The 13,060-nt window shown below is 42.0% G+C and overlaps 1 protein-coding gene across 2 annotated transcripts in view; it reads left to right on the top strand.

Annotated features, from left to right (window-relative positions):
* cep162 (centrosomal protein 162) overlaps positions 1-13,060 on the top strand; it is a 37,204-nt gene that overhangs the window by 16,229 nt on the left and 7,915 nt on the right. Inside the window, exons 5-19 of one of the 2 annotated variants that reach the window (XM_015949513.3) lie at positions 3,250-3,454; positions 4,842-4,921; positions 4,993-5,063; positions 7,762-7,822; positions 8,002-8,058; positions 8,602-8,802; positions 9,185-9,266; positions 9,663-9,900; positions 9,993-10,188; positions 10,360-10,511; positions 10,727-10,858; positions 11,536-11,648; positions 11,743-11,842; positions 11,919-12,042; positions 12,257-12,417. In XM_015949513.3, the coding sequence (XP_015804999.3) occupies positions 3,250-3,454; positions 4,842-4,921; positions 4,993-5,063; positions 7,762-7,822; positions 8,002-8,058; positions 8,602-8,802; positions 9,185-9,266; positions 9,663-9,900; positions 9,993-10,188; positions 10,360-10,511; positions 10,727-10,858; positions 11,536-11,648; positions 11,743-11,842; positions 11,919-12,042; positions 12,257-12,417 (1,973 nt within the window). The remainder of the gene's footprint in view (positions 1-3,249; positions 3,455-4,841; positions 4,922-4,992; positions 5,064-7,761; positions 7,823-8,001; positions 8,059-8,601; positions 8,803-9,184; positions 9,267-9,662; positions 9,901-9,992; positions 10,189-10,359; positions 10,512-10,726; positions 10,859-11,535; positions 11,649-11,742; positions 11,843-11,918; positions 12,043-12,256; positions 12,418-13,060) is intronic. The other variant, XM_070551796.1, reaches the window with a different exon arrangement.

The following is a 13,060-nucleotide window of genomic DNA, read 5'->3' as shown; positions in this document are numbered from 1 at the left end:
ACATGTCATTTTATAGGTTATCCGCTTTCACCGCAGCGCTGCGCTCCGTTTCAATCAGGCTGTACAGCAGGATTTCCCCTCGTAGCGATATTTTCTCTAACTCTGATTGCTTCATGCTATAGATCGTTGGAAAGCTGCTTTTATGTACTTTTAGGAACCGTTGGAATTATTTGAATCTGATCAGCCATTCAAAAGTTGTAAAACGAAGCATTTTGGATGACAAACTCGCACGTCTCTGAATCTGTGTTGTGATTCGTTGCGCTCAAGACAGGGAATCCCAGTGGATACCGTAATGTATTGTATATGCACGGAAAGCCCCATTTTTAATCTTTTCAGCTTTTTTGGAATTTTAATGATATTTTGAACTAGAGCAGGGATCGGCAACCCGCAGCTCTTCCATCCATCTGATGCGGCCTATCTGTGCTTGTAAAATAATGAATGGATATTTAAATAAAATGCTTTATATTTCACTGAATTAATTTTATATCTGTAAGTCAATTCTATGTGAAGATTGTCTGCGTAAACCTGAACAGTTCCAACCCAGTCTTAATGTGAAACCGTGTTGGGTCACGCTTGTGCGTAATAGGCGCTTATGAGCTGAAGAGGATGTGAGATTCTAGGCTTCTCCTCAGAGGGCTCCTGGATGTGTCGCACATTGGAGACAGGAACAAGCGCTATTCAGCCAAAGTTTCATAATCAGGGAACATTTTCTAAGTGACAAGTCTCTCTGAGTGACGGAGTTTGGAAAACACTCGCTTGAGTGGGAGGAAGCTTCCCGCATGCGCTTCTGCGACGCTCGGATCCTGCACATCTTTTAACACATAGGTCAAGATTGACGCACTTTGTTTTCATTTAGTTGGTTAGAAAAAAGTCGGGCTCGGGTCGGGCCAGAGAATCCTGAAAACCTTTTCGGGCCGGGTCGGGCTGGGGCTCCACCCCCTCGGGCCGGGCCGGACACGGGCTCAGATTTTAGGCCCGTGCAGGGCTCTATATTGTCCTCCATTCTTCTATTGTTGGGGTCTCTGGTCTGAGCCATTTCCTAGTGATTGCCTTCTTGGCTGCTATAATAAGTATCCTCGTTAGGTATTGATCTCCCTTTGCTATTTCTTCCCGTATGGATCCTAGGTACATTAATTTAAATGTCTGTGGAATATAATATCCTAATGTTATTTTGGTGTTCTTGTATATTTGGTTCCAAAAAGGTTTTATTTTCTTGCATTCCCAGAATATATGGGTATGGTTGGGGTTTATATTTCCACAATTCCTCCCAACAGCTCATTTGTTTCTGTATTTGTTTACTTGTAATTTTAGGTGTGAAAAAGTATCTTATTTGGTTCTGCCAGGCAAATTCCCTCCATTTTTGTGATTGTGTTGCCCTATTTTGTGTTTCCCACATCTCATTCCATTCCCCTTCCAGTATTTCTTTGATATATTGCGTTGATTGGTTTTCTATAGTTATTAATGTTTTATATATTAATGATGGCTTTCTTTTGGGTGCTGGTTTTGTATTTGTTTGAATCATCATTATTATTTGATTATTCCCTTGAATTTTATTTTGAATTTGGTTGGTATAGTAGTCTCTTAGTTGTAGATATCTAATCATATCCTTATTTTCCACTTCAAAATTTTCTTTAAGTTCTTGGAAACTGTTTACCACCCCTTTTTTCTGAATTGTTCCTATTGCTGTCATTCCTGTCTCGTTCAATTTTTTGAATCTATTGTCCATCTTCCCCGGTTCAAAGTCCGAGTCCCAACCTATCCATCTTAGTAATCTTATTTCTCTGTCTATTTTTAGTTTCTTGCTTGTCTTCCACCAGGTTTCCAAGCTAAACTTTGTTATTGGGTCCAATTTTTCTATATTTTTTGTCCAATATTCATTTTTGGTATTTCCCCCAGTAATATTTGGATTGGTATTTCTTTTCCTTCTGTCTCTATTGTTTTCCAGTGGTTTAAGTTTTGTGGGTCACATCATTCTATGAGTGGTCCAATTTGCGCTGCCTGGTAGTACCAATTTATGTTTGGCACAGCCCTCCCTCCTTGTTCTTTGTAGGGTAGATTTTCTAATTCTTGGTTTTTTGCTTTTCCAAATGAATCTTATTTGTTTATTCCATTTGTTGAATTGTATTGTTGGTATTGGTATTGGGAGGGATTGGAACATATACAGGAGTTGTGGTGGTAAATTTATTTTGATAATGTTTATTCTGTCGTACAATTGTAATGGGTAGGATGTCCATCTGTTTAGGTCTTTGTTTATCGCTTAGTTTAATTCCTCATAATTTTGTTTAAATAGATTCTTCAGGTCTTTAGTTATGTTGACTCCTAAATATTTGATGTGATTATTGTCCTATTTAATCTTGTGTTTGTTCAGTTCTGTTTTTAGTGTCTGATCATATAGCAGTGCTTGTGCTTTTTGTATGTTGATCTTGTATCCTGAGTGTTCCCCATAGGTTTTCATTAGTTCTAATAGGTTCTTAAGATTATTATTCAGGTTTTTAAGGTATATCAATACATCATCTGCAAAAAGACTTCATTGTTGTTAATTTCTATTCCTTTTATTTCTTCCTCCTGTCTAATTGCCTGGGCTAAAGGTTCGATATATAGCACGAACAGAGTAGGGCTGAGGCAACAGCCCTGTCTCGTTCCTCTTGTTACCTTTATCTCGTCTGATATTGATCCATTTATTTTAATTTGTGCTCTTGGTTCTTTGTATAGGACCTTAATACAATTTACTGTTTGTGAATTAAATCCAATTTTTTTTTTAAAGTTGCATATAGGAATTCCCAATTTACCCTATCAAATGCTTTTTCTGCATCAAAGCTTATTATAGTTGCCGGTAATTTTTTCGTATTATATGTGGTGCTCTTCGTATGCTTTCTTGTGTTTTCCTCCTTACTACAAAGCCACATTGGTCCTCATCATTTATGTCTGGAAGGAATCTTTTAATTCTATTAGTTATTATTGTTGTATATATTTGTAGTCTATATTAACACTCGAGTTATTTCTGTTACAATATTGAATCTACCGATTGCTGATGATTATTTAATTAAAATTTAGTTTAACTTTTTTTGAACAGGACAGCATAAAAATCGTTTGACAAGAAGAGCAGTGTAGAGAAAAATGATCACAAGTGTTGATTTTCTGTGTTTCCTCCAGTAGGACGCTGAGCTGTCACATTTTATTTCATCTCAGCTCCTTGAAGCAGAGAAACACAAGTTCTCATGGGTAAAATTTATTATTTTTTTCCCTCAGACACTTTACTCCTTCCTGTGAGTTCAGAATCAGAGCTGATGCCTGCTGTGGACGTGACTAATGTGGGCTTAGAAACTCAAGAGGAAGAGGAGGAGAAGGCCAGGTTCTTTGCACAGCTAGAATCAGGAACTTCATCCACTATAGATTACTCCAAGCTGAACAGGGAGTTGGACTCGACCAGTTCCATCATGGCCACGGACCTCAGGTGTGTCTGAGACACTCGCTCAGCATTTCATTGATTCAAGGTCTTATTGAAGATGTTGTTTTAGCTTCAGAAAAGGCTAACCGGCTGCTCCCTCATCTTAATATAAAAAAACGTGAAACATTTTAACATATTTCATAAAATGTTCTTGACATTCGGATGGCAACCAATTAATAAATGTTTTGTTAAAAAATGAATTATTTTAAATGTACAGTCCTAGAAACTCATCCAATCATTGTGAACGTCCCATTCTTAATGATCGGATCATAACTCATCCTTCAAACTATTCTCTGATGCAAACCTCCCCACTCGCGCATAATTCTCTACGCGCACAAATCACTCGTTCTTGGCCCAGAGCAACTGAACAGGAGGTGTAGCCAGACGGGGCCGCCTAGTTAAATGAACGGAATGATCTGTTCTGTTTGCAAATTGCATTTTAAGCTTCCTGCTTGAAAAATGCGCCTTAAGTCGGGCGTACACTGTGCGATGTTGAGTCAATTTTCCTCTCGTGCAAGAATCTTTGATGTCGGGAGTTTTACCTCATGTTATGTAGAATCCAGGGGGTAATGAGAAGTGATTAAACACATCACAACCAGCTCTCGGTTAAAAATCATGCAGTCACACGATTATCAAACATGTTAGATATTTTGCTCGTCCCTCGTGTGTGTATCGCCCTCTTGATGCAGCGCTGTGACCCTAAAGTACCAGAACCACTCACACAGCTGCCCAGCCTTTTTTTTGTATTAACACACTTTATTTTTACACTTATCTCTGTACACAATAAATGGATTGTCAAGAAAGTGTTTGTTGTGTACAAGTCAAATTAAACAGATCGCAAAACATCGTTTTACTTCCTTACTTCCTCCTCCAACTCCCATAAACCCCCGTGTAGGCCTTCACTTCTGCATGTGATTGTTTTACTGACATAATCATGAGATAAATATCAAACTGAATAGAAATTAAATCATTCTCACAGTATGTCAAATGGCTATATAACATGAATTTTATTCTTTTTTGCCTATGAACATTTTTATTTTGATAATTTACTGAGCTGTACCGTATAGAGTCAGTGGGTTTAACAACCAGGAAACGCCAGAGAAACCCTATGTGTAATGTTAGAATGGATTCATTTACAAGAATGGAAACTGGGTCAGATGAACGAAAATCATAAATAATCCAGCTTGACTTGCTAATTTTGAACCACACAGAAATGTGACGTGGTTCCAAACTCGAATGAGTGTTGAATAACTGTGATTTCACGGCGGTGACCATTTCTTTGGGATATTTCTATAAAAATGAGACCTTAGCCTCAGGAAGAGTTGGTGAAACTGGTTTTGAAGCTGCAGCTCGCGAGTTTACCTTTAATCCAAAGTGCAAATTCTTTTTCCAGGATAGCGGAAAATGTAGAAATGGAGCAGAACAAAGAAGCTGATAAAGTCATGGTCACAGAGGCTGTTGGAAAGTTTCAAGGTAGGAGCAACGGGATGAGCACGAACTCAGCTGTGCGTCTCAGTGCCTTCACCACATTTTTGTCCTCTCAGACCACGCTGAGTCTCCACACTACAGTGAAGACTTTGAAGATGATGAGGGCATAAAAGAGCTGGAAGAGGAGGTTTGTTATACTAATCATAGAACTAGTCATGCTTAAGTTAAAAGTTTATCTGAACATAAAATGGCTGGTTAGTTGAATCTAAACTTTATGTAAAATAAAAAGCAGCTCATAGTAAGTGAAAACAGCTCAGTGTGTGATTAAAAAGTAAACAAAAGTGAGACACTCACACCAAACCTGCTAGCCAAGTAGTTCCCAGTGTAGGAAGACTGCACATAAGCAAAAATCAAATGAGCTGCCATAGAGTATGTCTGTGTGCCTCACATCATGGATAAAAGCGTTGGTTCCCTTGATTTAAAGAAAGGAAAAACTCTGCTGTGGTAATGGAAATAACAGCTTATTTCATGACAAATGGATCGTTGTCGTCGTCTTCGTCTTCTTCCTCCGCTTATCCGGGTCCGGGTCGAGGGGGCAGCATCCCAACTAGGGAGCTCCATACCGTCCTCTCCCTGGCCACCTCCACCAGCTCCTCCAGCAGGACCCCAAGGCGTTCCCGGACCAGATTGGAGATGTAACCTCCTGAGCAGCGGTTCTACTCCGAGTCCCTCCTGAATGTCCGAGCTCCTCACCCTATCTCTGAGGCTGAGCCCGGCCACCCTACCGAGGAAACTCATTTCGGCCGCTTGTATCCGCGATCTCATTCTTTCGGTCACTACCCAAAGCTCATGACCATAGGTGAGGATTGGGACGTAGATCGACCGGTAAATCGAGGGCCTGGCTTTCTGGCTCAGCTCCCTCTTCACCACTCAATCCCACCTACGCGCATTCCGAGGAGGAACCAGAGCCGGGAGACGTGGGGATGGACTGTTCAATCTCGGGGGCAGACGTTGCTGAGGTAGTCAAACATCTACACAGCGGCGGAGCCCCGGGGGCGGATGAGATTCGTCCTGGGTATCTCAAGGCTATGGATGTTGTAGGGCTGTCGTGGTTGACACGTCTCTGCAACATTGCGTGGTCATCGGGGGCAGTTCTTGTGGAGTGGCAGACCGGGGTGGTGGTCCCCATCTTTAAGAAGGGTGACCTGAAGGTGTGTTCCAACTATAGGGGGATCACACTCCTCAGCCTCCCTGGAAAGGTCTACTCCAAGGTACTGGAGAGGAGGGTCAGATCGATAGTTGAATCTCAGATTGAGGAGGAGCAATGTGGTTTTCGTCCTGGCCGTGGAACTGTGGACCAACTCTACAAATGGATAAATAATAATAATCAGCTGGTGAAAATTAGACATCGTCCCTTTTCCACTATTACCTACTTGGTTTGGCGGGGTTACAAAGCTTTGTTCCAGGCTGCCGCACCTTTTTTTTTTTGGAACTACCTCCTTACTTTCTTTGATTCAATGAACCAACATAACTGCTTCCCGAACATACTCCTCTTGCTTTGCTGCTGCAGATCAACCTGGATTTGAAACTGTCAAATCTTCTTGCTATTCTGAAGCATCCATTCATGCTCTGTTTTGTGTAGAGTGATTTCAGAAGCGTCTTCCTCTGTTTTTCTCTGTTCTGTGTCTTGAAATGATCCCACAAATGTGGTCAGCGGGAGGTCTTTAATTGCTTTCTGCAGACCTTACATAAAAACCTCCAAGGATGTGATCAACTTATTAGAACAAGGAAACTCATCAATACCTAAATCAAAACAATCAAAAGTGAGTGCCGATAATAAGACTTTTCTTTTCATGTTTATCATCCTTTGATTTTGTTGCTTAATAGTGAAGAGACTGTTTGAAATGTTGAAACCATAGACTAGGGATGTTCCGATACGATACCGATATTGCAACCTTCAGTACTGACAGATACCGATATCAGTTCGATATATCAGCACAAATCGTACATACTTTTACCTATTTCATAGTGCGGAATGTATAAAAGGCTTGATCAAGCGTGTCATGAGTGTCTAAAGTTTCAATTTCACACACTGCAAAAATCCTCATGTAATGTTTTGTGATGCTGCTTCAAATGCAAGATGAGGTTGGATGTGTTAATTTTCCCCGGTTCTGTTCCACCACAGGAAACTCGTGCATGACAAGTGCTGCACTGAGCCAAACTGTCTTTTTCTGACTTTAACAAAAAATACAGCCACATGGCTGACATTGTTCCCTGCTACTTTGCTAGCACACACTGTTCTGATCACGCAGACTTTACATGCTGGATCTGGGCGCTGCTGGATAGAATTGCTGGACTGGAATTTAAAACGGAACGTACTGCTAATATGGGAGGTTTTTGATCCGATACTGTGTTTTTAGGCCGATATCCGATGTCAGTATCGGAACGGGACGTCCCTACCATAGACGTATATTAATTTCTGGATGTAGGACCGCCCATTTCTCTAATTTCTCTCATTTGAGGGAAATTTGGCCATGTCACACGTCTCGTCATGCCCAAACAATTCAAAAAGGGGAAAAGAGGTGGAGCTGAGGGTGGGACCAAATGAACAAATGTTTTTGGATTTTTGGATTCGTGTGGTGCTCCCTTGGTTTAAACCCATGATTGTCAGCTGGTGTTCCCTGGGTAAAATCCGGTTTAGAAGCATTATGTAATTAATAAACACTCAGTTGTGACACAGTCATTGATGAACTTATCACGGACAGGCCCTTTTTTGTCTTGTTGGGAGTTTAATGTTAGTAAGAGCAGAATTGTTTTTAAGGAAGGTCAGATTGACACCTTGCTGCCTCACAGTTCACCTGTTCATGTTCGTTTCTGTTTTGCAGAAAACTAAAATGTCTCCAAGTCTTGAGGGAAGTAAAAGGCCGTATTGTATTGAGGTCCCGGGTAGGTGTGGCACTCAAACACAACAAGAGATGATAGCTTTTCACGAACCACTCATTTAATAAACGCTAATAATGACTAACAGCTGAACAGCTATCGTTAGGGTTATGGTTATGTTTCTGATTCTAATAGTAAACTACTGAGTGTTGTTACTTTGGTCTGAGTTTATATTTATGATTCAGTGGAAGTAATCGGTGAAGAGGACAGAAGGAAGGACACCGATGGGTCACCAGACAGAGGTAAAAAACAAGTGTTATCGAGTTGCAGAGACGTAAAGAAGTAAAACATTCCTCACACTGTGAAATGTGGTCATTTCAGGCAAAAACACCATTTTAAGAATTAAAATGTCAAAAATTCATCCAGTACAGCTGTTGTTGTGCTAAAATGTGTTAAAACCACACAAAACCCACAACTCGAAGGGGAGCAACTTAAAGTTCTGGTAGGGGGATCCTAAATACCTCTGAGCAGCTGAGCAGAGAGGCCCAGACTCTCGTCTCCACGCCCACTTGGGCCAGCTCCTCTGGGGTAATCCCAAGGCGTTCCCTGGCCAGATCAAACATAGGTCCTCCAGCATGTCCTGAGTCCTCCTTTAGGTCTCCTGGTTGGACATGCCTGGTAAATCTCACCAAGGAGGTGTCCTGTATGCCCACGCTACCTCAATTGGCTTCTCAGGAACTTTTAATCATTTTCATAGCAGACTTTGTGCAGCACGTAATTATTTTTTTGGACCAGTTGTTTTGACTTTTCCCTTTTTAGATAGAATTTGAATACTTTTTTCACAGGCCAGGTGTATGGACAGAGCGGAGGGTCAGAGATGGAGGCTCTTCACGAAGCTTACAGACAGATTCAAACTACAAAAGACTCAGAGGATCACCTTCATTCATCCCTTAAAGAAAACAAGGGGATCGTCAGACCAGAGTCTCCGTTATCTTCTCCTCAGCTTGTTCAAAACCCTCTCCAGCTTGCTTCCACCAGTGAATCAGGTCAGATACTCCTGAGTCAGGCAGGGCCTCCCCATGTGTGGTCATGATTATTGTCTGTCAGATTAAATGAGCAGTATGAAGTGAAGAGGAAGCTTTTACCTTGGTGAAAGGATCGTTTATGATGAGTCCTTAAAAAATCCCTCTTGAGTATGTTTAAATTTAAATATGGTGTATAATGTAATAAAGCCAGACGTCTCAGCTCGTATTAGCCCCCTCTTATAGAAGTAAACACAGCTGTAGAGGAGGATTTCTGTTTTTATTTCTGCAGCTCAGCACCTTTTAGACACAACACTTCTGTTTGTTACCAGCAGCTTAGTGGGCAGGAAGTGATGAGTTGTTGCTGCTTGTGTGTGTTTTTTTTTTTGCATGCATGTGGCTTTAGGCCTGCCCACTGCAGAGGAACTGATGAGGCCTATCCAACCAGCAGACAACCAAACAAGAGGCTTCACCCTCCAGCCTTTCAGGTGAGGACTGCAGACCACAAGGGTTGAAATCACCAGCTGCTGGTTTGTTGGAGCATAGAGGTCTTTATCCATTAGTCCTTAGTCAAGTATTTAAAGATCATTTCAGGATCCATAAACATGTACAGTAACTGTCAGTGGTGTACTGGTATGGTAACATTAGTCAAATGTGATTTAACATCTCCATGTGAGAACAATAAGACTTAAAGGATAACCTGCTGATTTTCCACAGTTACATAATGAAAGCACCTTGGAGAACAGGTTATGGCTTTATGTGAATGGATCTGGTCAAGCTTTAGTCACTGGCTTATTGCTACCATAGTTATAGTTAGTTTGGTGTGTTTTAGTTTTTATAATCTAAGTAGTAGATTCTACCTCCTGTAAAACACCTGATTTCAGAGGTGCAGAGCCCTCAAACACAGAAGGAACCCATATTGAGTCGGACCTGAAGCATCCAGGAAAGATCGGACCCACTACGGGAGTCAAGGGAATCTGGGAATTGAAAAATGACCTGTCCAAGTCTCCAGAGCCACCAAACCATGACCTGACATGGAGCATCAGGGAGGAAGTGGACAGACTGATGCAGGACCAGAATGACTCATCACAAACACATTCTAGCAAAGCTCAGAAACACCTGGTGGGAATAATGACACTCATTATTATTATTAGATTTGGAATATCCATCAGTGTTATCTTATTTATACATATGTCTATCATACGTTTCCCCAGGCTTCCCATGGCTCCTCTGGCTTTCATTTCTCTGCATCTTCAGAAACGACGACTATGAGAGGCAGGGCAGTAGACCGAAGAGCAGCCATGAACTATAAATCATCCAGGATGAGTAAAACTGCTGCAGTGCCCACGACCCTCCCCTCAAAGACCAAACCCACTAAGAACCCAGAAAGAGACGACAGAGTCTCTGCAGGTAGGAATGTCGCCCTGGCTGACTCATGCATGTGCTTTGTTTGTGTGAAGGTGTGATGTTTAAATCTTGCCAACAGACTTGATGTCACAGCCTATGTGGAGTTGTTGTGATCAGTTCAGTGCTTGGTGAACGTCTGGAGAACAGCTGAAAGCATGTTTTTCTGTTTGGCAGAGTCAGATGTGAACGTGATCAGCAACCTGTTTGGATTGGTTCAGCCCTCAGAGGCTGTTCTCCAACAGCAGAAAGATTCCAGTCACCAGTTGGATGCTGCAGAGGACGTCCCAGCTTCTCAGGCATCCAGTCTGCCTCGTCCTCATTTAGGTGTAAGAACATGTCTTTACCAAAACATGCACCCACCAGTCCCAAAAGATCTCAGGTTTGGTTTTTGCTGCTACGTTTCTGTAAGTGATCCATAAAAGGAGAAGTTTTTAAGATTAGTCTGAGCAGCTCTGGGATAATCTATCTAACCATTTTGTGTGGGTCAGTGATGAATAATAGTAAATTATTACTTTTAAGTTGTTTGTTTTTCTCTGTATAGCTGCAAACAGAAGAAGGAGCCAATAGGAAGAGGAGACACTTGGAGCTGGCTGGTCCTGTTACAGAGGAGAGACTTGTACAAATAAACAAAGAAATAATGGAGCAGGAGGTTCTCATCAAAGGGTACCAGCAGGTTTGTGTCAGTGGAAACCTCAGTTGTTTCAGGATTGGAGCAAATAACAAAGCTTTTCTTTTCCCTGCTGCTGCAGCCTGAGTAGATGCACACTGGTCAGGTTTCGTTGTACCCAAAGCTAAAGCTGACTGATGAGAAAATGAAGCCACAATGGAGCATTTAGTTATAAACCATCGGGATGAAACTGTGTGATGGTCTGTGGCGCTTCAATTACTACACACCACCTGTCTCTGCCAAGCAGGACCCAAGTCTCATCAGCCTAAACGCCACTTCCTTTAGGGAGGAGAGCTGTTTTCACCCATTCATTCATCAGTGGAGAGGCCTGGCTGACACCCCATAGTAAACACCCCTATGGGACAAAATCTGAGCTTATTTATGAACACGTCATAAAAATACATAAAGAAGTAACAAAACTCTTATTTCAGTCCAGTTATGATTCTAATCAAACTAGTCAGTCTGTAAACCCAAATGTTTAATCTGAGGAAGCCAACAGAATGAACAGATGATTTAATCTGGTGCAGCAGAGTCAGGCAGCTGTTGCCTCTGGCAGGAGGTAAGAGGACAGGACAGGGACTCAGGATACTTCAAAGAAGAACCTAATTCGTGGTTGATGCAGAGCCACACAGACCCCAGACTGGTCATGTGACTATGTGATGGTAAACTAAAGATGTTTGCAGGAGAATGAAAAGCTCTACTCGGAAATGAAGTCTCAGCAGGCCAGGAGAAAAGTCAACGAGGAGGCCATGTTAAGTGAAAACCAGAGGCTGCTGAGTCAGCTGGCATTTACACAGTGAGTTCAGTGTTTATTAGAATGTTGACCTGGACAACGTTCTTTTAAATGTTTATTTAAAATTAGTGTTTAAGACTCTTCCCATCCTCCCCAGGGAGCAGCTGAGGAGAGCTACGAGACCTTTGGCCATCATGTGTACGATGAATCACTCTCAACAAATCTCCGACCTTTTGGTCCAAATCAGTGTTCTCCAGGTATTTAACCCTGTCTGGCTGCTGGGGTTAACGTTCTACGTTTGTCCGCTCAACAGACGTGCTTTTGTGTGTGCAGAAGAATGAGACTAAGCTGTCTGAGGACAACCAGAGGCTGATGCAGGAGAAGCAGTCTTTAGAGTCCGACCTACAGCTAATGAAGGGGAGAGACCCAGGAAAGGCTCAGGTCAACCCCACCTCAGGTTGGACATGTCTGGGTTCAATTCATGCATGTTAGAAATCTGCTTCTGCTCAGTCTTGTAACATCATCATCATCCCTTTAGTCATCAGCCGTTGTTTGTGGAATTTTAGCAAAACCGCAGATTTGTTAAAGTTCTGTTACAGCACCTGTTTGTAACCGTGACCGTGACAGCTTTGCACAAATACAAACACATACATGTTTCTCTCTATCGGTAGATAAGACGTTGGAGCTGCAGGTACTGGAAGAGAAGCACAAACAGGAAGTGGCAGCCCTGACGGAGAAGCTGCAGAGGTTTTCTGAGCAGCGGGAGCTGCTGGACAGAGATGCTGGCAGACTGAAGGCTGCTACAGCTGAGATACTCCAACTTAAAGAACAAGTAACTATTCACATTCACTGTTTACTCACTGATCGTTCTTTCTGCCCAAATTGGCCAGTAAATCAAGATTCAGGAGATTAAACACAGACATTAGCTTTGAATGATGTCTTTAAGGTAGGTGACAGAAATGCTGATTACAAATCTGAAAGCAGAGGGGGTGGGGGTCTCCATTTCTAAAGCTCAGAGAATTAAGTTTCCTCACTTCTGTCTCCTACTGGTTGAAAGTAGAATTACACCTGTCAAACAACCCTACCACAGAGCGCTTAACAGTCTCAAACGTCTGTTGTCTCTGACTTCAAATGCCATTTTTCTTTTTGGGAGTTTTTGGGTAGTTTGTCCTAAAGTTGAAGTGGTAGCTGCTGGTTGTTTCTTCTTCTCTGATATCATTGATGGGAGAACCTCTCATACCAGTGGTGTTTTGTTGCTAAATATGTGAGTGTGTGGAGAATTGAGATTCCAAGGAAATGTGGTGGTTCAGAGAGACCGCCAACCGACTGCTCCAATAGTTGGTTTCAGACTGAACAGTGCTATTGGTGGAGGTTTTTATGTGAGAGAACCACCTCATTATTTGACGAAAGAGCCTATTATCCTCACTGTTAACTGTAGAAGAACGTGTGCTGGCACATGCTCCATTTGTTTGCTG

The sequence above is a fragment of the Nothobranchius furzeri genome, chromosome 5 (genome assembly GCF_043380555.1).
Source record: "Nothobranchius furzeri strain GRZ-AD chromosome 5, NfurGRZ-RIMD1, whole genome shotgun sequence".
In the NCBI taxonomy this organism is placed as follows: Eukaryota; Metazoa; Chordata; class Actinopteri; order Cyprinodontiformes; family Nothobranchiidae; genus Nothobranchius; species Nothobranchius furzeri.
This window is presented reverse-complemented; position numbering and strand designations above follow the sequence as displayed.